The 27136-nt window shown below is 45.5% G+C and overlaps 1 protein-coding gene across 3 annotated transcripts; it reads left to right on the top strand.

Moving 5' to 3' along the window:
- Positions 1-144: 144 nt before the first annotated feature.
- gtf2e1 (general transcription factor IIE, polypeptide 1, alpha) lies at positions 145-27136 on the top strand. Of its 3 annotated transcripts, none has more exons than XM_061236920.1 (5): positions 145-290; positions 1957-2499; positions 19144-19345; positions 23586-23836; positions 24833-27136. In XM_061236920.1, exons 2-5 carry the CDS (start codon positions 2055-2057, stop codon positions 25279-25281), a joined length of 1347 nt encoding a protein of 448 aa, XP_061092904.1. In that variant the 5' UTR covers positions 145-290; positions 1957-2054; the 3' UTR covers positions 25282-27136. The 3 variants fall into 3 exon arrangements, with proteins under 3 accessions (XP_061092904.1, XP_061092905.1, XP_061092903.1); XM_061236921.1 differs by having other exon boundaries at positions 165-567; XM_061236919.1 differs by having other exon boundaries at positions 166-1230.

Here is a 27136-nt window from a genome sequence, read left to right as displayed (position 1 = left end):
TTTATTATGACGTAAAGAGAAAACCTTTAATAATTTAATTGCTTTAAGTGCCCATCCGTCAAGTAGCAATGCCTATCCCGAAACGATTCAGTGTCTTTTAAAAGTTTTCCATTGGTCAACTTCAAAATTAATTAAAAGCGGACGAACTGTATCGGTTCAGATGGTTGACATAGGCGTAAGATTACGTTTCTGTCTTTGCCACGACAACTTCCGGTGTCTGGTGTTCATGTGGTAGCATAGTGGTTGTAAACATAAACACTTATTTTGAGTTTTATAGGGAAGAATTACAGGCAAGTATAATTTAGTAACGATTACAAATCTGAGATAAATACATATTGCGTGAAGGAGGATCGGAATTCAAGTGAAAGTGCTTGGCAATTTAGCCAATCTCCCAGATTAGACAGTTGGCTAGCAGCATAGACTAACGTTAACGTTATCATAAATGTCTAGTTGGGTAGCTAACGTTAGCGTTAACTACCGTTACTCAATAAACTGCGATCACCTCTGGACAAGCTCATGCTTTCATCGATTGGCTACGTTGTCTAACTCGCTCTAGACATATAGTTGGTTAGTATTTTTTAGCCACCCGTTTAGCAAATATAATCCCTAGGGTAGTGTATCGTAACGTTAGTAGGCTAGCTAGCTAACGTTCAGTAGTTAAGTTTGCCCATGCGGTAATTTAGTTGTCGCTTAGTAGGGGTTAGTTGAGGAAAGTAAAGGTTGGCTACCGTACTGCACGTTTAAGCAGGCAACTGTTTAGCTCTGTTTTTGGTTACAGGTGTGTGGAAAAAGTAACCTTAGCATAGCCAATGGGTTTGGTCTGCACTTCATGATTTTTAAAATTGTAATTGAAATGTGAAAATGTGGTGTAATAACGTCCATATTGATATAAATATGGAGGCAATCTAGATGGCAACATTATATTAACATTAGCTTAATTTGGCCCCTCTATAGCCGGTTAAGTTGTCTGTCGAGATTTCTTTCCACGGGAGTGTTTTTCTTTCCACTGGGGCTTTCAGACCTGTTCAGAACTGTTTTTCTGGTGTATTTGTGACAGTGTATCTGTAAACTGCTTGACAAATAAAATTGAATTAGTTAAAACAGCCAGTTTAATCAGTTTCAGCACCTAAATGTTTAGAACAGAGGCAGATAACTTGGTTATGTTATAAACCAGGCACCAAGAAGATGTCAAGTAATTAACATGACCGGTCATCCAAAAATGTAATTAAGGTAGGCTATTTTTCCACTTGCCCAGTGTAGTATCTGTCCATATAGTTTCACTGAAATGTGTGACATAGTGTATGCTGTAGTTATCGCTGGTAAAGCGGATCATTCTGATCCTTCATCCTTTGCCTTCTAAAAGACCAAAGGACCAAAAGTTAATGTAAAAAAATAAAATGAAATAAAGATTCACTAGTAATGTCCAAATGTAATACTGTGGTTAAAGCACGAAAATCCACACAGTTTATTTTCTGCATGGTTGTATTCGAAAAGAGACGTTACTGTTGAATATCTCAAATGTACATATTTGGTGCTATAGAAGCCACAGGCCGAAGTACCCATATGATCCGCTTCACCAGGGTGAACTACAGCAAATATTTAGAAAATGAAACTAATTTATTTTAAACTATCTGGGAAAGTAGAAACATACCTTAATTTAATTTTTGGGTGCTAAACTGCTTCTTTAAGCCCAGAGATATTTAGGGTGTGAACAATAAGCATTTCCTTATTAATTATGAAAATATGGCATATCGGGCCACTGTTGACATTTTTCCGTTTCATAAATTGAAAATGAATTGGAAAAACCCTGACTGTTAGGGTTTATTTTTTTTATTTTTTATTATTATTATTTTTTTATACCTCTAGATGAAGTGTGTTGCTGTTACTTTTTATTTTGTCGTATGAAGCATAGCACAGAAATGTAAAAACACTTTGTACCGTGTCTTCCCAACACAGGGCTCCGTTTCTAAGAGCAACCGTTGTAAAAAAAGAAAAAGCGAGCTCCTCCTCTCACGCCCGCCTGCCGAGTCTTCCGCCGTGCCGTCGCCCGTCTCATGGAGCCGGAGCTTTTGACAGAAGTGCCGGCGTCGCTGAAGCGCTTGGCCAAGCAGGTGGTGCGCGGCTTCTACGGGGTGGAGCACGCGCTCGCCCTGGACATCCTCATCCGCAACCCGTGCGTGCGCGAGGAGGACATGCTGGAGCTGCTCAAGTTCGACCGCAAGCAGCTGCGCTCCGTGCTCAACACCCTGAAGGCCGACAAGTTCGTCAAGTGCCGCATGCGCGTGGAGACGGCGGCGGACGGCAAGACCACGCGTCACAACTACTACTTCATCAACTACCGGCTGCTGGTGAATGTGGTCAAGTACAAGCTGGACCACATGCGCCGGCGCATCGAGACGGACGAACGCGACTCCACCAACCGCGCCTCCTTCCGCTGCCCCTGCTGCTTCAACACCTTCACCGACCTGGAAGCCAACCAGCTCTTTGACCCTTTGACCGGTGAGGAAATGGAGGGGGGGGAGCTCCTAATGGGTGTGCCAAAAATCTGAGGCAGTGATCTGCAGCAGTATTGCAACTTATTACAATAACCAAGATTTCGCTGTTGTCATTTTCTTGCAATATCATTAACCAAATGATAGATAATCATAATCCAGTAGGTTAGGATGTAGGCAGGAAACCCAGATCAACACTACCACTCTAAAGTGGTTTATGAACACATGCTCGGAGCTCTTTCAGTCTGATTGATATGATATCCGTTTGGGCCACTGGGTGACAGTAGAGTGCAGTAAATGTTTGTCCAGTCCTGTTACCTCAGCATTGTATTCTCTGCTCAGTGCTCACTTGCCCCCTCTGCTCCCACACCTGCCCCAGTGCACACAACCCCCCCCCACCTCTTCCCCATCCTCTACATTGATACATATTCACTCATTACAACAGTGATATACTCATCTCTAATCTTTCCCCGAAAGATGTGTGTGTAACTGTTTGGTTGGCTCAAAAGCCTGCACCCACACTGGCCCTTTCTGGGAAAGATTAAGTATCACTACACCACGGCTCCCTGTCCCTGGCCTTGGAGAGGAGAAGGGTCTGCCAGCTGTTGTTTCGGCTTTGAAATCTGGAAACTGTACAGACGCAAGTAATCGGGTAAGGTGAGTTAAGTGTGTAATTCCGGTTAACAAAAACCAGCTCATTCTGTGGCTCTCTACGACGGGGTTGGGGGAAATTATGCGCTAGTACCTCAGGTCAAATGCAGTGCACTGGAACTCCAGCCAGTGGAGAGTAAACAGTGCTCGAGACTAAAGGGAGATGAGCCTTCATCAACCCATTGGCCTAAGGTGCCCTATAGAAAACGCATTGAATGGCCTAGTATTCACAGTGCATTTCAGCGGTCATGTGCCTTGAAAACGGTCGTGATCAAATACAACGCTGGTGTGGCATCCGTAGGGAGATGTAACGTGCAGGTCACATCCGTCTGTTAAGGGAGGTGTAACGTGCAGATCGCATCCTTCTGTTAAGGGAGATGTAACACGCAGGTCGTAACCGCCCATAAGGGGTTAAAGAACGGTTGCTCTGTAGCAGCCGTGAAAGGCCAGTGAGAGGGTGGCCATCAACCCCACCACCTGTCCTAGTCTCTCCTGGCAGTGTAACTAACTTATTTGACGAAACACTAAAAGTGGTATGTTAAGGAAAGTTACTACAGTAGCGTAGTGGTTAAGGTAAATGACTGGGACATGCAAGGTCGGTGGTTCTAATCCCGGTCTAGCCACAATATGATCCGCACAGCCGTTGGGCCCTTGAGCAAGGCCCTTAACCCTGCATTGCTCCAGGGGAGGATTGTCTCCTGCTTAGTCTAATCAACTGTATGTCGCTCTGGATAAGAGCGTCTGCCAAATGCCAAAAACCTGTTCTCCATAATCCATATCCACGCCCATGGAGGGAGCCACACAAGCTCCATCTAATCTGTACCCTCCCCAGATTTGTGATGTATTGTGATATATTGAGTAATTTAATGGATGGTAGATTTGCAAGCTTTAGCCATTTCACATTGTCCTCCTCCTACTCCTCTTCCTCCTACTCTCTTCCTCCATGAGGACCAAGTTCACAGGTGTCATTCTGTGCAGATATTCATCTTTCTTTGTTTGACCATGAACGTTCTGATCTTTGCTCTACCCTTCCCCGCACTGATGTTAGGCTGTTTGTGGTACAGTGGTTGAGAATTTTTGTGGTTGAGCAAGTGCCTGGTTCGAATCCCAAGTTTTCAGTTGGTCTTTTTAAATGTGGAATACACTCCTACAGTACTATAACTTGAAACATTCCTGTACTGGTTTCATAGAGGGCGGCCTGTAGCGTAGTGGTTGAGGTACATGACTGGGACCCACAAGGTCGGTGGTTCGATCCCCAGTGTAGCCACAATAAGATCCGCACAGCCTTTGGGCCCTTGAGCAAGGCTCTTTACCCTGCATTGCTCCAGGGGAGATTGTCTCCTGCTTTGTCTAATCAACTGTACGTCACTCTGGATAAGAGCGTCATTATTGTAATGTAATAGACAATTACTACTCATTGAAGAATCTGCACATATATGACCCTATAATCACTTGCAGTTACTCTATTATTGTCTCTGTTTTTAATAGTAATATAATCGGATGCTCAGTCATATAGCGGCTTACCTGGTTCACTCTTACTTACTCTCTCTTCTGTTCAGTTTCTGTCCCTGGTTTCTTTGAATTGCTATGTTCTGGGAGGTCTGTATGTGCTTCTCAGTGCTGCGTCTGGTATAATAAATCAATTCTGCAGTTCAGTCTCTTCTCCCGTCATTTCCCGTAGAATTATTTAGTTACCTTGGAGTGGCTGAGTGGAGCAAGAGACCGAGAGAGCACGTCTCCCAAACTGATGGTGCAGTCGCCGCTACACCTGCAGTGGTTCAGTCGTAACACGCTGCTGCGCTTGGTTATACCCACGATGTCTCCCAACAACAAGCGTGCACCATTTCTTGGATGTGCGTAACATTGGAAACATCGGGATCAATGGACATAATACGTTCAGAAATTCGGACTGGCAGGCCATATTTGATTGTGTTGCGTATCCTTTTGCAATGCGATTTATTAAGTCTGACCTGCAAAGAACCACAAAAAGTACATAAACCACATAAAGTTTAAAACCTCATACAGTGCCCTCCTGTATGGAAAAGGTAGAGCGGAATTAGTTATTTTTATTATATGCTTAAGGCATTTGGGACAATGTCAAGTACAGCAGTTTGGGAAGCCACAAGTGGTCTCACAAAATAAACTCCATACAGCTTGGCCTTGGAAAAACAGTGCCTTTTTGATGAATCCTAAGAACTGTGAAGAAAAACCCTAATACAAAGATCAGTGATATCACCAGCAGAATCGAGGGGTGAAAATACTGCATGCCATCGTATTCAGAAGACTTCTATTCTAGGGTCTTCATTGCCAAAAAATACGGAGGAGCCAGAATGGTTCTGGAAAAGAACCTAGGCAGATGAGACCAAAAGAAACATTTACCAAAGTGCTGGAAAGCCAAAAGTGTGGAGAAATCAAGTAATAGCCCATGATCCAAAACACCTCCCCTCATCGGTGAAATATGGCAGAGGTAGTGTCATGGCATGGGCATGTATGGCTGCCACTGGAACAGGCTCACTCATCTTTATTGATGATGTACTGGAGGATGGGAGCAGTAGGATGAATTTGGAAGTGTGTTCCTCCAACATCCTCTGCCGAAGCTTCAACCTGCTGCAAGACAGTGACCCCTTGAACACTACGCAACCAAAGCATTCATCAAGTGGAAGGTTTTGGACTGGCAAATCAGTCACTTGAGTTAAACCTAATGCATGCACATGCATTTCACTTCCTGAAGGGGGACCTGAAAACTGAAACTGGCTGCAGTGCAGGCCTGGCATTGCCAAAGAAGATACCCAACGTTGGGTGATGTCAGTGGGTCGTATACTTGATGCAGTTATTGCGTTTACGGGCTATGCCACCAATTACACTTTATTGCTTTGGTTTACTTTTAAGTTAATCGTAAAAGTAAGTCTTAAGTCTTACTTTGGCACAGCTGACAAAAAACATTTCTGTTTAAGGTACAATAGGTAATTTCAGACTTCTAACAGTGAAGAGGGGAATTTCAGCAACGAACACACTCAAACCACTCAAACACTGCTTATCCCACCCCTTCTGTGAGTCAACAGTCAGTGAGCCTTTTTTTCAATGATAGGAAGGGAATTACAATGGTCTTGTAACAATGTTTTAACCACAAAGTCACCTATTGTACCTTTAAATGGTCAATCATATGTATGTAAATGCCTTGAAATAAAGGCCGATCATCTGTCCAAATGCCATAAGTACTCAAGAAAACTAATGCGTTACACTCTACTGTTACTGCGCTTTTGCAGGGCAGTGGACGTATATGGCCTGAAATGTGATTCAAATTGCGTTTCTGCAGATGTGACTCAGTCTGAGTGTTTAGATCGGATTCCAAGTGGGGTTTTTATGTCACTCGCTGCACGACTCGCACGTGGGGAGTGCCAGAACAATCAAAATTAAATGTAATGCACATATCAACCTCCCTCATTGTCTGATGACTTGATATTTCCATGTTATAGAAAAGCACAGCAAAGTAGATATGCAAACAAATTAATACACTGCCTGAACACACACTTATCGTATTTGATCACTGGCAAGTAACATTGTGGACTGTTGGTCCTTAAGATCAGATTTAACAAACAAATTGGATTTGGCTGCAGTGTGAATATAGCCTAAAGCTGCTTGCGCGTGATCAGTGTCAAAATGTTTGAAGTGGTGTCAGATTCCTGTGGAGTTATCGTTGACGCCACATTGACGTTATGATGAGACTGATGTAGCGCTCAACTTGATAACAAGGCCCTGTTGCGACCCTCAAAGTCAAATCATTTTGACCTTGACCTCGTTTGAATCTGACCTTTCATAGTGCGCCCAATCGCATCACAGCTTTGTATGAAGTAGGCGGATGCAAACATGGAAGAACAGCTGATTCTGTGTGTTTTTCAGTTGAGCTGTACAACCCAAAAATAAAAAAATCTATTTGGTGATGAAGAGTGTTGTGTGGAGCCTGGGGCTGCCAGATGATGTAGCTACTATAGTTTGCTATTCTGTACTATACGAATACTATAGTATTAGCACTAGCAGCATAGTGCCCATGGCCATTTTATGTACGTGGCTGTCCGAGTCAGCCCAAGTATTTTGACATTTTGGGATAAACCAAGAATTAGCCTTATGCCACAGCAACTATTCTAAAACCAGCGATTTCCTTGATGAATGATGCCTAGTTTCAATAGTTCTTCTGAACTCAATCTTTGATTCTTGTTGTCTGAAGGCCACTTAAGTGTTTAGGGTTAGGCTCCGAGCGAGTTTTGTGGGAGCATCTGCAGGATTGTTCAGCCTGTATCTGGTGAATGTAAAGAATCTGGTAATGGCACAACCTTGTTCCAACGGAGTGAACCACACAGCACTCGGGTTGGGATTCAATAGCCGGTTCTATTTGGGAGCCGGTTCTGAGAAGGGAAATTATCCGGAATTGATAAGATCCGAGTCAAACAAATCTCTTATCGAGTCTTTGCTCGATAGTGTCTTTGTGGATTACATGTACATTGTGCTGTTCTAAACATATAGTCATCATAAGTGCAATTTCTTTTTTTTTCTTTTTTTTGGGGGGTTAGACAAGAGGGATAGGGATATCAGAAAGGCGGGCGGGGGAAATCAGGAGAGAGGACTAAGTCCCCTTAGCAGCCTGAAATGCCAACACTAGGGCCTTGAATCGGATGTGTGCAGCAATAGGAAGCCAGTGGAGGCCAATGAGAAGCGGGGTGACATGAGCCGACCTCGGCTGACTGGTGATCAGGCGGGCTGCAGCATTCTGGACCAGCTGGAGGTGCTTGATGGCACACGCTGGGAGACCGGCTAGGAGGTAGTTGCAGTAATCCAGGCGGGAAATGACGAGCGCCTGGACTAGGAGCTGGGTGGCTTTCTCTGTTAGGAGATGACGGATACGGCGTATATTGTAGAGGAAGAACCTGCAAGTTCTTGCAGTGAAGGATACTTGTGGAGCCAGGGTGAGGCAGTTATCAAGAGTCACCCCAAGATTATTTGCCGTATGGGAGGAGGAAACTACAAAGTCCTCAACAGTCAGTGAGAGGTCGATTGACGGAGAGGACTTAGCAGGGATGGAGAGAAGCACAGTTTCGGCAAGGTTAAGCTTCAGGTGGTGGGAAGTCATCCACGCAGAGATATCACCCAAGCAGGCAGAGATCTGTATGGTGACCTGGGTATCGGAGGGGAAGAAAATAAAGAGTTGGGTGTCATCGGCGTAATTGTGATAAGAAAAACCATGGGAAGAGATAACAGAGCCAAGAGACATGGTGTATAGCGAGAATAGGAGAGGACCAAGAACTGAGCCCTGCGGGACTCCAGTTTGTAGGGGGTGAGGGTCAGATACTGAGCCCCTCCAAGTCACCTGGTAGGAGCGACCAGAGAGGTAGGAGGAAAACCAAGTGCAGATCCTGTGACACCCATCCCAGACAGCGATGAAAGCAGAATCTCATGATTGACTGTATCGAAGGCGGCCGACAGATCGAGGAAGAGGGATTTGGCTTTAGCAGAGTGGAGTGCCTCAGTGACCGCGAGCAGGGCGGTCTCAGTGGAGTGGCCACTCTTGAAGCCAGACTGGTTGGGGTCATGGAGATTGTTGTGAAGAAGATAAGTGGACAGTTGGGAGCAGACTGCCCTTTCTTGGCGAGAAAGGGAAGAAGAGAGACGGGTCGGTAACTGTTCAGAGCAGAGGGGTCAAGAGTAGGTTTTTTGAGTGACTCTGGTCATGGTGCCAGAAGAGAGGGAGGTGTTGATTAGAGAGGAGAGAAAAGGGAGAATGTCATTAGATATAGATTTTAGAAGGGGAGAGGGGATGGGGTCAAGAGGACAGGTGGTCGGGCGGTGGGATGTAAGGAGTTTCAATGTGTCGGAGTCAGAGAGGGGAGAAAAGGAGGCTGGGGAGATGGGGAAGGTAGGAGGGTCAGCAGGGGGAGAGGGTTGGGAGAAGGAATTGCGAATGGGGTCAAGCTTCTTTTCAAAGGAGGAGACAAAGTCATCAGGTGTGAGTGATGAGGGAGGTGGGGGGGGGAGAGGGGGCCAGAAGAGAGGAGAAGGTTGAAAACAGTTTGCGGGGATTACAGGCGGCTGCGTAAATTTTCGAGTGAAATAAGGAAGATTTAGCTTGAGAGACAGAGGAATGGAAAGATGATAAGAGGGCATGGAAGGAAGCTATATCACTGGGGTGACAGGACCTTTTCCATTTTCTCTCTGCTGCCCGCAGTTTGGTTCGGACAGCTCGTAGAGCATCAGAAAGCCAAGGACTAGGAGGGGGGGGGGGGGGGGAGGCCCGAGCTAATTTGGTGGTGAGGGGACATAGAGAGTCAAAGGAAGATGAGAGGGAGGACATGAGAGTTGTAGCAGCATCATGCAGCATCATCGGGAGACAGTCGAGCGAAAGACTCCATGGATGGTAGGGAGGAGAGGATTGTAGATGAGAGGGTGGAGGAAGACAGGTGGCGTAGGTTCCGCCGACAGGTGACAGTGGATGGTGGGAGAGATGGATTGGTGTTAGAGAGAGTGGAAGAGAAAAAGAGATGAAGGAGTGGTCAGATATATGGAGTGGTGTTAGAGAGAGGTTGGTTGTTGTGCAGCTCCTTGTGAAGATGAGGTCAAGAAGGTTGCCTGCTGGTGGGAGGGGAAAGTGTGAGGGTAAGGTCAAAAGAAGAAAGGAGGGAGAGAAAGGTAGACTGGGTGGACTTTGAGTTGAGATTGAAGTCACCCAGAAGGATCAGGGGAGTGTCATTGACTGGTGAGGAGCTAAGGAGGGTGTCCATCTCATCCAAGAAGCTCCCCAGAGGACCCGGGCGGTGATAAACAACAATAATAAAGAGATTGCATGGGAAAGTAACAGAAACCGCATGAAATTCAAAAGAGGAGAAGGAGAAGGATGAGGAGAAGACACTAGATCTCCATGAGGATGAGATTAGGAGACCTGTGCCACCTCCTCTGCCAGAGGTTCTGGGTGTGTGGGGAAAAAGAGATGGCAGAAGAGAGGGCAGCCGGGGTGGCCGTGTTCTCTGGTGAGAGCCACGTTTCAGTTAAGGCAAAAAAGTCAAGGTTGAGGTGGGAGGCATAGGCTGATATGAAGTCTGCTTTCTGGACGGCAGACTGGCAGTTCCAGAGGCCACCAGCTGCACAGAGATCAACACCAGCGGATCTGGGAGGGAAGATGAGGTTTGAGATATTCTGGCCATGTTGGCGGGAAGCAAACCTCCTACCTGACTGGGACCTGGGGAGAGGAGAGAGGACAGGAATGGGAAGGAAACACATGGAGGGAACTAGGGAGGACAGGAGGAATACTACTCAGTGAAATGAGGGCGGGCAGCAAAAACAAAATCAAACCTCAGGCTCTCAGACAGCCTGGAAGGACACCCGTAGATAGACACCCTCGACTTTGTACACCTGCGACTTCGTATGCCGAGGCAAGTAGACGAGGCTGCCGCACCCAGCTGCCACTGGTGCACTACACAACTGCTTAAATAACTAGCTGACGCTGAATCACAGAAAATGCTACCAACGCACTGGACAACACTATTGCACACTGAAGTGAGTTCAGCTGTGCCAGTAATTATACCCTAAGCAGGGTGCAAACTATTGGCTCCTCCTACAACAAAAGCTGTGGCCTGCCAGCCAGTGAAAACAATAGCCTAACTTAATAGCCTAGCTCACCTGAGAGAAACAAACATACAACCCAGTTTCACTGTAATCTAAATAAACACCACATGTACTAACTAGCTAACAAACAAATAAACAGCAGAGTCACACTATAGTGACAACTGAACTTAATTAGAAACAGCACAAACAAATGATACTTAACTAATCCAGGAGAAAATGCTACCAACCCACTGGAGAACACTAATGCACTCTAATGGATGAGGTAGGATCATTTTATGTATACCTTTTGTGCTGATTTTAGGCTTCATTTTAACTCCTCCATTCACCTCATGTAACCCTTAATAAGAACCTACCCCTCTGGCACCCAATTGTTGTAGATCTTCATAATATTTTCCCTAGTGCGTGTCTCCGCTCATGTAGAAAAATAATGTAAACTTTCCGCAGGAAGCGGTTCCCTTTTCGGGAATTGGAAATAAGCAGAAATATTAAATGTTTACTTTGTTAGACGCTATTAGAATGCATATTATAGAGTTCTGCGTGGGAACACGGAAAGCAGAAAAGAATTCTACCTCATTCATGAAGGCACACCAGAGGTAAGGAAACTATAACATTAGAGTTCATGTCAAAAAATGTTAAATGTCCCTAATGTTGCTATAGAACCTACTAAAGAGTTCTGTTTTTATCAGCCCCAGAACCCCACACAGCATGCTTGCAAGAAAGACCGTGTCTCATAGGATTTCAAATTATATTACAGGGGTGGACAAATGATACATGCATGCGGTTGTCTTCTGGGCACCGACCTCCTAATCTGGTTGTCCTGATGTACTGGTTGCCCAGATTTGTAATGGTGCACGTTTTCCTTGCTCTGTCCATTAACAACGCGTCCAAAAGATTCAATAAGGGATTTGAAAGAATTTGGATTCGATAAACAGATTTGGATTTGGATTCGATAAACAGATTTGGATTCAGATTCGATTAGCAGATTTGGATTCGGATTTGATAAGATGCTTTTGAACCCCAACGATATGCCACGGTGCACGGATACCTTGCTCTGCATAGTAATTATTGTCTTCTATTTCAGTTACAGGAGTAAATTGCAGAATGTTCCTGAATGTTGGGCAGATGGCCAGTTTTATGGGACCATTTCCACAAATTGTCCTTGCAGAGTTCTCTGGTTGCTAGCCAGCTTGCAGCTTCTATCTAATTTTAGCTGCCGCGCTTAGCTTTGCTGGACCGTGGGTAGCTAGCCTCGACGAAGCAGTGCTGAGGCACACTGATGAACTGTCAGTCGCTACCTTGCTAGCTACTGCCTGCTACCTGACTAAATGACGAAGCTCGCTTTGGCAATGACTGTCTAATAATAAGGGCCCTTTCCAACCTGCTCTTTTGTCATCACTGTCATGTGGGCAGGAGCACTGGCAAAGAGCCACGGGTATCCATTTCTGTCCAAGCTGGCAGCCTTTTCCCCAGCTGTGGAGTATGCAGTGGACAGGGCAGAGATCAGGCAGAAGCTTATCATCGATAATGAACCTGAGGCTAAGGGAGAAATGGCACAGCCCACAACAACATAAACTCCCTGCCAATGTCCTGCCAGAACCACATACAGTAGTTAGATTCAAGGAGTCTGATAAATTATTTCATTCAGAGTGTCTGCCAAAAAGCTGCAGTGTTTGGCAGGCTGTGTGTGTCTGCCCGTGTGTGTGTGTGCGTGTGCGTGCGTGTGTGCGTCTGGTTCAGCTCGCTGCTTAATCAAAGTGCTCTTTTGTAAGTATTATGTAAAATGGAGGCTGCCAGGTCTCGAACAAGGGCCTTAGAAGCAGGGTTGGGTAGGTAAAACACTGTATACAGCTCAGTTTCAGTGTATATTTTTGATTGGCTCAGACAGTTGTAAGAAAAACACACACACACACACACATATTTGTGCAGGTTTAGACGGACCGTAGCCCAACACGCCCCGCCTCATGTAACGCCTCGTTCTTTCCCTCGCCCCAGCTGCAGGCCTGTTTCTTGTTTGGCTTTTCGTTGACGAGCGCTGACAAAATGAAGTTTTATTGACTGAGCGGAGGGTAATTTATTTATGTATTCATCTTTCCCTGCTCCGTGCCTGGCTCCGGTCCAGAATGCCCTGCTGCATCATGACATCACCGCAGGAAGCCGCTCCTCGCCCGTGCGTTTCGGGGCCGGGCGGGCGGGCGGGTGGTTAGCGGAGCGGCTGGGCATGGGCGGGAAGCGGGCGGGGAAGCAGGCAGGGCGTAGATGCGTCTTCTCTTCAACCGTTAATCTCCCCCTTAAACATCCCGTATTCCCATTTATACGTAGCCTGATTTGTGATACGGTAATTCAGTTGGCGGGAGCAACATTTTCTCCAATTAATTGGATTGATATATTTGGAGCCCCGTTGTAAAATTATTGTTGATGTTGCTTTCGGATTTGTGATTTCCCTTATGAGCGTGTTATGAAAATGTTTTGGCTAAGAAGATAAATATTTGTATCGTCATTTAAAAGACAAAATTCTGGAATTTGATCTAAAAAAAGACAGGTTTCCATTACCAGGGGATTTGTTGCATTTTAATTCATTCCTGTTCTGCCTTCCTCTAAACTAATATTTTTGTGTATTACTTTGTGTAGACCCTGTTTTACCGATACTAACTTGTTTGAATACAGTGCCATGAACTATTTGCTAAATACTTTCTGATTTCCACTAATATTGCATTGCCACACTGAGTGGTTACAGATCCATTCAGATAAAATGTAATCTTAGACAAACACCAAAAGTTGAGTGAACACAAGCACCTTTTATAAACGCTTATTTAATTTATTTAATATCAAACTCCCTCATCACCCCTGTGAAAAAGTGATTGCCCCTTTAAAATGAATAATAGGTTTCACCACCTTTAGCAGCAATAATTGCAACAAAACATAACACCTATAATTTAATCCGTCTTTCACATTGCTGTGTATGAATTTTAGCCCACACTTCTCTGCAGAACTGCTTTAATCCAGACAGATTGGTAGGTTGTTGAGCATAAACTGCTCATTTCAGGTCCTGCCACTGCATCTCTATTGGTTTCAGGTCAGAACTTGTTCACAGCACTACGTAACCAGGGTCTTTCAAGTTGGGGATATGCGAGTACAATTTTACAAAGGTTTACAACCAAATCTGGGGCCGTTTTACTTTAATTTTCCATCAATTTAAAGGTTAAGTTCACCCCTTTTTTTTCAGGATTCCACATTCTCTAACCACTGCTTTCTTGACCTAATAAAAGCTTTATGTTCTGGAATCTTCTCTATTTAGATTGTAGGTTTTTAACTCTATTGTTTTCTTCCTCGTTAGTATCCTGTTGTTCATTGATGCTTAAAATCTATTTTGTCAGATGACCTAACCAAGCTCTTTTTCCTTTGGTCACTTTTTTACCAAAACTTATTGAAGCGCTGCTCATTTTAACTGAGTATATTCCCCTCTGCTTCACAACCTCCCTTGAATCAACTACTGATTTCCGTCGTTCTTTAATAGATTTGCTGATAATGATAAATGGTCTGCATTTATCTAGTGCCTTCATCCAAAGCGCTGTACAATCGATGCTTCTTATTCACTCATTCACACACCAACGGCGATTCGCTGCCTTGCAGGGCACCAACCAGCTTGTCATTTGGGGGTGAGTTGCCTTGCTCAGGGACAGTTCAACACACCCAGCAGCCCTACCTCCTGCCCCAATGTGGCCCCAGATAATGGTGTTCATACTCTCATCACGTAATGGACAGCTGTTGAATTTCCAGCAGTCTCAATTCGGTTTGCTATTAACCTTACTGGAGATGGGGTTAGGTTAGCTTTAACGTCATAAATGGGTTTATGATTTGACGTAACGACAGTCATCATCTTTTCTTCACTGACAGAAGGTGCTAAATCATAAGCAAAAAAGCGATTTTGGCTTGGAAGGGTAAGTCTTCTAAATTCCACGTATACTGTCTATTGATAGGATTGAGTTTTCTCCACATGTCAAGTAATAGATTTTTTTTTTTTACATTTATTCAGGGTCATTTTGGTTAAATACGGCGATTAAAGGTAGGAGAGCAGTGGGGCTTGGCCAACTACCTGAAAACTACGGCTGCACCTACAGAAGGAGCTCTGCACCGCTTTAGGGATCTAAGGGTCTGATCCGGTGTGACACTCTGTGGGATTTAAATTTTAAATGAATTGAATGTAATTAAATTAAATTTGAGGTCTTGTGTTTGCCTTTGCTGGACGTATGACAGCCTCTTTGCACTCCTGTTTCAGTCCACTGTTACAGCTCATTTCATTGGGCGAGTTGCAAACTGAAGTTCTCGGATAATGGAATGTTCCTGGGGTTATGAGAGTGACCTTAGAGAATAATGTTGTGTATTATGAATTTATGTTCCCACGACACCAAGTAATAAATATACGATGATATGGTGGAGTTCATAACACCTCATACTTTACCAAAGAGCTTTATTGTAAGACAGTAATATAGGACTTCACTGGTGAGTTTTATCATAATGCTTTACCAAATAACTTACTTTAGTGCTTTACTATAGTATATTTACCGTAGCATTGTCCCACAGACCTTCAGGGTGAAGCTTTAACATAGGGCAGCCCATGGCCTAACAGACAGGCTGCTGTTATTAAATACTTGGCTAAATGTTTAAACAAATTTAATGGCATGTACGAACCAATGGTGGGATGGCTGGGTGGGAGTCGATGATAAAGAGCATGCAAGACGAGGGCAGGAGGAGGAGTGTGGTAGTTCTGGAAGATAATTAAACGATGCGAGTTATGTAAACTCAGTCTCTGTCCATGTCTCAGGGTCTCTCAGTTTCTGTCACAGTCTCAGTGTCTCAGTCTGTATGTGTGTGTTTGAGAGTCTGTGTCTATCAGTCTCGGTCTCTCAGTCTCTGTGTGTCTCTCTTAGTCTGTGTCTCTACAGTGTTCCACTGACTTGGCAAATTGTTCATGTCACTGGCAGAGTTGGTTGGGAGGCTGGCAGTGGCTTTGTTTTGTGTGTGTGGGTGTGTTTGGGCCAGGGTACAGGGTTTCGCAGACTAGAATGTTCTTGGCCAGGCCAAGCTAGCGGTGTGGGTGATGAGAAGGGTTGGCCAGCCGTTACTTGCTATTTTTCAAGAGGATTTTGAGACGGGTTGAGTGAGAAGTTGTGCAAATAGGTTTCTGTCTGTCCCAGCAGAGCCCAGACCTTAAAGGTACAATAGGTCATTTCGGACTTCTAACGGTCAAGAGAGGAATAGCAGCAACAAACACCCTCAAACCACAACGCTGTTTGTCCCTCCCCCTTCTCTGTAAACGCACTGACGTTGACACAATGTTTTGGTACAGAGTGTCGGACCATCAACTGTGTATTTTGAAACACAAATTTAAGGACTATAACCACAGGCAGAGGGTGAGTCAACATGTCAGTGAGCCTTTTTCAATGATGGGAAGGGATTTACAATGGTCTTTTAATAATATTTTAACACAAAAATCTTACTTATTGTACCTTTAATCCAATAGAGATATACGAGATAAATTTGCTTCCTTTATTCCATTTTGAATAAGGAAAACATGAAGCTCTCTTTAATGTGCCGTTTTCTCGTGCACCGATTCGGTAAGCTGAACAGCGAATGTGAGAACTCTCTCGCCTCCGCCACTGATTAAGTCGGTCGAAAAGATCCAACTAGCGGCAACGGTACGGGACACGCCGCCGAAACTACAGCTGATATTCGCCCACCAGCACTCAATGACGGCCGACTTGGAGTTTCAGGGCTAAAGTATAGACTGACACCCGTGTTTCGGAGGCTATGAAAACCGATTTCTGGATTGCTGTCGGAAGGTTCCGGGCCAACGCCGTCTGCTAACAACCCTCGGTTCTGATTGAATAAAGAAAACCTCTGTCGCTGCTTATAACCTGCGATTACCTTCCGATAACAGAAAGACAGCCTCTGCAATTACGGAGAAAGTGCTTTTTATATCAAGCATATGACAGCTCGTCTTTCTGAGCAATGTTATTAACGTGAGTCATAAGGACGTTTCTCTTTTTTAATTAATATGCAGTTACGCCTGCGGAAAAGCTTCCCCGCTTCATCTGCTGGTTATGATCGGTGCTTTGTCTCGAAGGATCGCGCTATATCTGGCACATTTACGCGTTTTATCGTGTACGTCATAATATTGTTTGTGTCTTCTGGGATCTGTATGTACTCCTAAATTTTGTGTCCTAATTTATGTGACATTATGCGGCAGGTTTTTATCTCATAATAACCATGTCTCACACACACAATTTGTTGTTTTCCTCTGTACCAATGTGTATATTCGAAACAAACAATGAGTAGGAGGAAAATACACAATGTCTGCATTTTCTTCAAAGTGTTTTTCTTAGCAGACATTGAACTACATTGCAACAATGCCATTCAATGATTCAATAAAAAAACTATTTGAAACAACCGTCCCAATACTTTTGCATCTAACTATATGATTTTAAACCTAAGCATCTGTAATGTTAATGGCAGTCTAGTTTGAGGATGGGCACTGTTGAGGTCAGAAGGCCTCCTGAACCAGGGGCGATCACACACAAACCCGTCACATTTGTGCTTCGGTTGGCTTTGTTCTTGTTGAGGCACCCTAAGGTATCGTTTGTCACAGTGTAGGATGTGTGTCCATGTTTCTGTTCGTCTGCCGTCTGTCCATCTACATCCAGGTACTGCTGAAGTTATACCTCATGTGGGCTCGGGTGAGACTTTATGAAAGTACAAAGAAGAAAAGACTCCCATATCATGGCTTCTGTGTTTATAGTGGGATTGAATCTTCCTTTTTGTGGCCGGTTTCCATCTTGTCATCGGACTGCTCATACATCTGCTTTGGGGGGTTGTCACTTCGCAAGTGCACACAGTTTTCTGAAGAGTCTTGTGTTGAACGACCGACCGCCTGTGGCAAACCGTTCTCGACTAAAAATGTCACTAGTCTGTACATGTTATTTCCACCGCAGTGTGATAAATTACTTTTAGAATTTGTGAAAGTGCCGCAAAATTAAAGTACACCTGTGCAATTCTCACAATATTGTGGGATAATGTGTCCGGTGCAGCAGGTGTAATTTGGGGAGTCGTTTGCAGCAGGAATTTGTTTGCTGCTCCTGAGGGGGTAAAAAAGGTTTGAGTGCTGTCATTCAAGTATTTGGTCTTCATAGCCATGGAATTTTGAATATGACATTTTTAGAAATATGCATCTTTCGGCTTTCATTTTTAGGGTAGCTAAACCTCTTGAAGGTCGGCACGGATGGTGCAGTGGGTAGCACGGCTGCCTCACAGTAAGGAGGTCCTGGGTTTGAATCCCGGTCGGCCGGGGCCTCTCTGTGTGGAGTTTGCATGTTCTCCCTGTGTCTGCGTGGGTTTCCTCTGCGTACTCCGGTTTCCTCCCACAGTCCAAAGACATGCAGGTTAGGCTGATTGGACAGTCTAAATTGCCCGTAGGTATGAGTGTGTGAGTGAATGGTGTTTGTGCCCTGCGATCGACTGGCGACCTGTCCAGGGTGTATTCCTGCCTTTCGCCCAATGTATGCTGGGATAGGCTCCAGCCCCATGCGACCCTGTTCAGGATAAGCGGGTTAGGATAATGAATGAATGAATGAATAAACCTCTTGAAACTTTTTAAAATTCTGTGTATTATTATTATTGTTGATTATGGTGATGGTGATGAAGAAGAAGTCATAATGGCTGCAGTGATTATTATCATGATTATTATTCATGCCATTCATTATTTATGGCTGGCCTTTGGTAGGCCTGTGTGACAGCCCTGCAGGGCCTGTCCTTTTCCACACTCCTTCCTCCTCAGTCCGTCCTCCCGCGAGCCTGCAGATGAGTGTGGGGCCCGGTCCTGTGTCCCTGATGCTGTGGACAGAGGGTGGCCCCAGGGTCCCGGCTTCAGGGCAGTTTTTGCTGATGATTTTCTGGCCGCTATAACTCTATTTGGGTTCCAGTGAAGTTTCAGATTTCTCCTAATCTCCTAAGGAATGCACAAAATGTGTACATGCATTTGCTTGCACTCACATTCTTATGCACACACACACGCACACACGCACACACACGCATGCACTCATACATTGCTTCCCTGAGCTCCCTTAGGAGGGAGATGCACTCCAGGGTCATTGATCTGAGTGAGAATGCGTGGTGCACAACATCCCAGCCACTGCAACAACCTTTCTGTCACCCAATATTAATCAGCTTCATTGATTCATTATTAATGACTTTCTGACCACCTTTCTCCTCCTCTCTCTCTCCCTCCCTCCTTCTGTCCTCCTCTCTCCCTCTCCCTCTCTCTCGCCCCTCGCTCTCTCCCTCCCTCCCTCCTTCTCTCCTCCTCTGCCTCTCTCTCCTCCTCTCTCTCTCTCAGGGACGTTTCGCTGCACGTTCTGTCAGACAGAGGTAGAGGAGGATGAGTCGGCCCTGCCGAAGAAGGACGCACGGACGCTGGTGGCGCGCTTCAACGAGCAGATCGAGCCCATCTACGTGCTGCTGCGTGAGACCGAGGACATCAACCTGTCCCCCGACCTGCTGGAGCCCGAACCCGCCGAGATCCCCGCCCTCAAGCAGAGGTGTGCTCAGCGCCTCTGTGTGTCACTCACACACACCGTGTCTCTGTGTCACTCACACACACCCCCACACACACACACACACACCGTGCCTCTGTGTGTCACTCACTCACACACACTGTGTCTCTGTGTGTCACTCACACACACACACACACACACACACACCGTGCCTCTGTGTGTCACTCACACACACACACACCGTGTCTCTGTGTCACTCACACACACCACACCGTGTCTCTGTGTCACTCACACACACCACACCGTGTCTCTGTGTGTCACTCACACACACCACACCGTGTCTCTGTGTGTCACTCACACACACCACACCGTGTCTCTGTGTGTCACTCACACACACCTTGTCTCTGTGTGTCACTCACTCACACACACCGTGTCTCTGTGTGTCACTCACACACACCTTGTCTCTGTGTGTCACTCACTCACACACACCGTGTCTCTGTGTGTCACTCACTCACACACCGTGTCTCTGTGTGTCACTCACACACACACACACACACACACCTTGTCTCAGTGTGTCACTCACACACACCGTGTCTCTGTGTGTCACTCACACACACACACCTTGTCTCAGTGTGTCACTCACACACACCGTGTCTCTGTGTGTCACTCACACACACACACACACCTTGTCTCAGTGTGTCACTCACACACCGTGTCTGTGTGTCACTCACTCACACACCGTGTCTCTGTGTGTCACTCACACACACACACACACACACCTTGTCTCAGTGTGTCACTCACACACACCGTGTCTCTGTGTGTCACTCACACACACACACACACCTTGTCTCAGTGTGTCACTCACACTCACCGTGTCTCTGTGTGTCACTCACACACACACACACACACCTTGTCTCAGTGTGTCACTCACACTCACCGTGTCTCTGTGTGTCACTCACACACCGTGTCTCTGTCACTCACACACACACACCGTGTCTCTGTCACTCACACACACACACACCTTGTCTCAGTGTGTCACACACACACACCGTGTCTCTGTGTGTCACTCACACACACCGTATCTGTGTGTCACTCACGCACAACGTATCTGTGTGTCACGTACCACAGCGCTTCTCAGTGTGTACATCTCATCATGATTACTTCTTGACCTGCTGACAAATCAAAAATAGATTGTAAGCAGGGGAAGACTGCACAAATATTATCAACGTGCTAAATTTTAAGTATTGAGATGAAGATGCATGGAAAGCTAAGAAGACCTCACATAAGGGGCAGATAACAAACTTCTGAATATGACCGAATGCTCCGGAAGCTGACATTAAGATCTCATGAATACTGCAGAAAGTTTAAGCATGCTTCAGAAATGTTGCATCAGTGACGTATGCCTTGATGCAATATGCTAATCCGCACACAAATCCCGCATTGCTAATGGCTGAGTTTTGCATGTTCACACGAGCAATAAAGCTGTATTGACATGGCAATTTTTGCCTTGACAACACGTCAAAAATAACCATGATGAGTGACACCGCTGTCGCATCGTTTCCATGTCATGTTTCCATGTCAGTAGCACTTTGCAGGCAAAAGGCTGGGTTTTAAAATTAGAAACGTCCATTGATTTTAGCCCTGGTCACTGAAAGGTTGGTTGTTGGCTGGCCTCATCCATGTTCAACAGGCATCTCTTTGGTGCAGAAGTTTCTAGCTAGGACTTCATAATGTGCAATCAGATTAACCAGGGCTTGGGTGTAAATGTCCGGTCACAATTATTTAAGTTATGAAAAGAAATTCCAAATTGCTGTATTCACTTTTGGTCCTTGTGAATAATTTATCCATTTAACCTTGATTGTGGACCTGCCTGGTCTGCTTGAAAGAAAATTAGCTGTTTTTGAATGGAACGGGGGGGAAACAATGAAATGCATGTGTGTGTGTGTGTGTGTGTATATAATAATTATAATAATTTTCATTTCTTGACATGCTGTGCTGCAGGTTGCTCAAAGTATTCACATCCTGTGCTTCTTGTCTCACCCACTCCGTCCTTTCTCCCAGGAGGATAAGCAGCCTGCCTTCTTTTGAGACTCTCAAACTCATGGAAATTTGTATTTATTTTGGGGGAAGTACAGAACTCTTACTTCTCTGTACTTTTCGCGTTTTCCATCCGTTTTCATCTTTCCATTTCGGGGCAACGTCCCATTCTCAACGGCCAGAGTGTGCTCTCAGTCTATACTTTGTCAATGGTTTCATTTCTTGACAATTTTTCACTAAGGAGAGGTATTTTGCCGAGGGGTATATTTGCCATTTAGGGCCAAGATAGCATTCCATTTTACTTCGTTTTTTTGTTTGTGTCCCCAATAAGTAATGAGTTTTGCTTGTGTAGTTTTATGAGTTGGTTGACTCTAATGTACGGTGTTGTTAGTCTGGCTTCCCTGCAGCTGCTGGGAGTTAATGGATGTGAGTAATGTTGCCCTGAAGACCAGCTGGGGACTTTTTTCTGGATTCTTCTCTCTCTTTATACTGATAGGAGTGGAGGGGGGGGGGGGGGGTGTCATTATTTGTAAAAATGGGTCCAGAATTTGCATGCATTTTTTTGGGATGTCAATTAGTAGTGGCTATCGGTCTAGTTCTGCCCTACTTGTATTGTTAGTTGTTTTCCTTTGGTTTGCGCACACAGAGATTGAGAGGTTTTTGTTCCATTTGAAGTGAAGAATATGTCTGAGCTGAACCCACAGGGTTTTGTTTCTTTATGGCATACATTTTCCTCTACTGTATGTAGGTGTAGTGTAGGTGTAGGATGCGCTTTCCTCTGGCATTTGGAGCAGCAAGAGTTTCCTGGACCTTTTTTTTTATTGAATGCCATTATAGTAAATGGACTACCATGCAAGGCACCTATCTGGGAGCAATTGGGGGTTAGGCATCTTGCGTTTCGAAACAACCCAGGGCAGGGAATTGAACCTGCAAACCGACTGCTCTTACCTCCTGAGCTAATATCACCCCCATAATATTTGTTTGCTATCAGAGCCTAGTTCAGCTGAAGCCATTGTTCTGTAAGCAACAGCACAACCAGTTGAAGAGTATTACTGAGCTTGTGTGGTGTGGTGGAACCTATGACTCAAAAAATGCAAACCCAGCCTTCTGGTCCTCTTCGTTGGCTCAGTTGCACCAGGCAAAATCAATCATGCACAGGAAAGTATTTGAATCCAAAACAGCTATGTATTTGAATCCAAAACAATAATGTATTTGAATCCAAAACAATTTTGTATTTAAATCCAAAACAATTATGTATTTGAATCCAAAACAATAATGTATTTGAATCCAAAACAATTTTGTATTTAAATCCAAAACAATTATGTATTTGAATCCAAAACAATTATGTATTTGCCGGTATAGGAAGTGTTTGGACTTGAACTGTAGCTCAAACTCACGCTACACCCCTGGTGGAACTGAGAAGGAGAGGGAATGTGTCCTTCCTGCCCAATCTGTACTCCAAATTTATCTCTCGGGCACTTGGATTTTATTATCTTGTATGTTTTCCGCCCCGCACCGCCAATTGTATAGAGAAATTCGTCATGCCCAATTGCATCAAACGCTTTCTTGAAATCTATAAAACGGGCCAACTTTTTCTGTTTTCTGTTTTGGTTTGCAAGTGCCTTTATTAGAGTGTGAAGGGTATACTTATGATATGCTGTGTGGTGTTATGGTAAAAAGCCAAATTGACTCTCACTGAAAACATTGTGCTTGCTAAGGGAAGTTTAACATTCCTTGAATGCTTTAGTAATGGTTGGGATCAAATGAGTCTCTGCTCTTGAACTTATTAGTCCTTGGTTGCATTTGATAGGGAAGTAGTCTGTACTCAGATCTAGATGTAATAGTTGTTGTAGTGCTTCCTGTAGGTTATGGCTGCAATAATTAAACATCTCATTTGAAATGCAGTCAGGAGGCCCACATTCTTGATCCCAAAGTTTTGTTGTTTTTCAGTCACAGGAGGGCTAATTGAGTCTCTCCCTTCCTCCTTCCCTCCCTCCATTTCTCCCTCTCTCCCTCTCTCCCTCCCCCCTTCCCTCCCTTAATTTCTCCATCTCTCCCTCCATCTCTACCTCCCATCATCCCTCCATCCCTCCCTCTCTCCCTCCATCTCTACGTCACCTCATCCCCCCCATCCCTCCCTCCATCTCTCCCTACCTCCGCTCATTCCTCTCTCCCTCCCTCCCTCTCTCCCTCCCTCCCTCCCTACCTCCGCTCATCCCCCCATCCCTCCCTCTCTCCCTCCCTCCAGCCGGGAGCGGGCGGCGCAGGCAGCGGGCGGTGCGGCCGGGGCGGGCCCCGGGGCCCCCCACCAGGAGACGTGGTCGACGAGGGGCTCGTCGTACGCAGACCTGTACACGCAGAACGTGGTGATTAGCATGGACGAGCCCGACCAGCAGAGGAGGCAGGCGGCCGAGGGGAAAGCCCCTCGAGAGAGGCCCGTGTGGCTGACCGAGAGCACCGTGCAGGGGGCTTACAGCGAGACCGACGCCCTCAACAACGGTACCGATCCCCTCGCGCGCTTAGCTAATTATGAATGGGTGAATGAGAAGCATCAATTGTACAGCGCTTTGGATAAAGGCGCTATATAAATGCCAACCATTTACCATTTACCATTTAGCCCTTTCAGTCCTCAAGTGTGTAACCGCCGTGAAATCCCAAGAGCGCCATCTCGACCTTATACCTTTTCAAGCAGTCGGAATGACTGCTATACTAGTGTTTGAGCCCCTATTAAAACTTTACTACATTTTCTCAGTTTTCTCGTATTAGCCGCTTCATATTTGGCTTGGGACTGAAAGGGTTAATAATAATAATTTTCTGACGGTTTCATCCAAAGTGACTTACAGTTGATTGGACTGTAGCGTAGTGGTTAAGGTACATGACTGGGACCCGCAAGGTCAGCGGTTAAATTCACAATAAGATCTGCACAGCTGCTTAACCCTGCATTGCTCCAGGGGAGCATTGTCTCCTGCTTAGTCTAATCAACTGTACGTCGCTCTGGATAAGAGCGTCTGCCAAATGCCAATAATGTAATGTCATGTAATGTAATGAGTGCATGTGTGTTTCAGAGAGAGACAGCGATAATGAGTTTGCGAGACAGGCACATAGAGTTATATAGCAAAGCTATACTTTCCTTTCAGTAATTCGTCTTGTCCTTTTTTTTCTATTTTCTTAGTTAAAATGAATAATGAAAATAAATGAATAAAAAATGATCCTAAGGCATCGAACTTTGGTTTGATGCACTGCCCGCCCACGACTGGGCTTCGCGCCCTGTTCCTGCCAGGTCTGAGTACCGCCGGCGTACGAGGGAGTATCAGTAATTGGGCCGCTGCTCTTTAAGGGTGGAGGGGAGTTTCCTCAGCATGCAATACAGTTGTAGAATTGGCCACCAAACTGGGTGAAAAACGAAAAAATCCTTGGATAGAACCCTTTATTTCTAAACGTGGTGGTGGTTTTGAAGCGGCGCACCTGACCGCAGCTCGTCGTTTATTTCCGCAGCCGGAGAGGACGCAGGCGGGAATCGCCAGGGCGAGGGCGGGCGGGACTCGCAGCCCAACGAGAACGAGGAGGTGATGCGGGCCCTGCTCATCCACGAGAAGAGGGGCGCGGGCGGGGCCGCGGGCGGGGCCTCGGGCGGGGCCGGGGCGGGACCGCACCTCTCGGCAGCCAATGCCAGCGACTCGGAGAGCGACACCAGCGAATCGGACGAGGACACCCCGCCCAGGCCGCCCGCCCGCAGCGGAGGGCACAGGGAGGATGAGGAGGAGGAGGAGGAGGATGAGTTCGAGGAGGTGGGCGAGGAGGAGCCCATGGTGCTGGTGGGGGGGAGGTCGTTCTCCTACCACGCGGTCAGCCAGCGGCCAGAGCTGGTGGAGCAGATGAGCCCCCAGGAGAAGGAGGCCTACATCGAGATGGGCCGCAACCTTTTCCAAAACATGTTCTTCTGAGTTCCCTCCTCTCTCTGCTGCTCTCGTTTTCTCTCTTTCTGCGACTGATGAACAAGCTCATGGTTCTTTCCTTCCCTCAGTGATGCCTGGGAGGCAGCTGCTGCCCCCAAGAGCAGGTTGGCCAGCAGGTTCAGCTCAGCCAACCACAGATTATGTGTGCATACTTCTTCGCAGGCAGTGTAATGTATTTTTGTATCAAATCTATCAATAGTCATTGAGCTAGCTATTTTGATAATCTGCCGTTGTTAGTTCTCTCGTTCTAGAAGGTGCTGCCTTTCAGGTGAAACTGAGGGAAGGAAAATACCTTGGGCGATGAATATTAGTCGCTTTGTTTTTGCGGAAGCAGCATAGTTGACATTCCCTTTGAGTGGTCCATTGTGTGAGGTATTTCCAGATGTTCTGCTATCGAACCACTCGATCGCTGATGGACACAAACGGCAGTAATAGCAGTTGGGTAGTAATCTCCAAAACTCCTGACCTTCCCTTTGTGGATGTCTCTTGTATTGTATGTAAGAGAGACAGAGCCCCTATGTTGACATACATGGTTGAGGACTTTTACTGTTGTAGAAAAGTTTCACACCTTTCAGTTGAACAACAACGCAATGTGTTCACCTATCTGAGGTTACCTTTGTTTACTTAATGTTCATATGTTTGTGCACTTTGCATTAACTGAAGTGTGCTGGTGTATAGTGATTTTCTCCTCACCCTGTATAGTATTCAAAGGGGGAAAAACCAAAGCCGTGGAAGATCCAGGTGATGTTTGGATTCCTCATTGTCAGAAGTGCTAGCAATTTGCTAGAAACGGACGGAAACGCAACATTTTCTGATTTAATCCGGCACAGTGTCTTATGGATTTTGCTTCTTATTGTCAGTGTTTAGCGGCTTATTCCCATTGCAACGTTTCAGGGTTACAACTGATAAGGGGGTGGGCTGCTTTGTGTGTTCTACAAGTGTAAACATATTGGGATTTAACAAAGCCAAAGCCAGGCTCAGCTTATATCATGCTCATTTGTTGGAAAATGGCATTTAGCGTAACTTCTCCACAAAGGCTTTTTTGCCCCGTTCATGTGCTGCTTCGGTGTTGAGAAAATAAAGCCCAGTTTCTCAGACAGAATGTTTTTTGCAGGCAGTTTGTGTTTTTTCTTTTGTGGTCCGGTCATCCTGAACTCGGCATTCTTGCTCCCATTCACCCGCCCCATTTCCATCAATGTATCCGTTCTTTATTTGTTCTTTCCTTTCCGAGATTAGTGCGGTATCCCTCATCATACCCCTACTCAGGGTCTTGTCGACCCTCTGAAACGCAGTCGGAGTGAACTTCCTGTTGCTGGATAAACAGAATGGAAAGCGTTGGCAGAGGTTTTTGAAGTGTCGGAGGGGTTGGGATGCAGGGGCGGGGGGCTTGCGGGGGAGCTAACAGGCAGGAAGCACATGTTTCTGCAGGTGCTTTCCCAGCAGGTCAGAGACAAACTGTACAGTACAATTTGTTCTTAATTTCTGGAATCTTCTCTCCTTCCTACAGTACCACTGCAGTGTTTAACATAAGAAGAAGAAAGGACTATCTGAGAGGGCTTACTAATGGTTAAAGGAAATCGATGCTTATTGAATTTATGACATTTGCTGCAAAGTTCTTGAAGCTGTTGTTAAAATGGGTTGTTTTGGATGTATTTTTTGGTTAATTATTTGTATTTTCTGAACTCCTGCCCTTTGCTTTGCTAGTCTACTTTTCTTTTTTTTCATTTGATGAAATTCTTTGTGAAAGAGCTTAACCCTGTTACAGTCATGTATCTTTGTTTCTCATTTTGGCCTTGCTAATCAGCGGCACTAATGGCAATAAACAGTGGTTTTTGTTAAAGCA

The sequence above is a fragment of the Conger conger genome, chromosome 3 (genome assembly GCF_963514075.1).
Source record: "Conger conger chromosome 3, fConCon1.1, whole genome shotgun sequence".
Classification (NCBI taxonomy): domain Eukaryota; kingdom Metazoa; phylum Chordata; class Actinopteri; order Anguilliformes; family Congridae; genus Conger; species Conger conger.
Note: the sequence above shows the minus strand (reverse complement) of the source record. Positions and strands in the feature narration are given on the sequence as shown.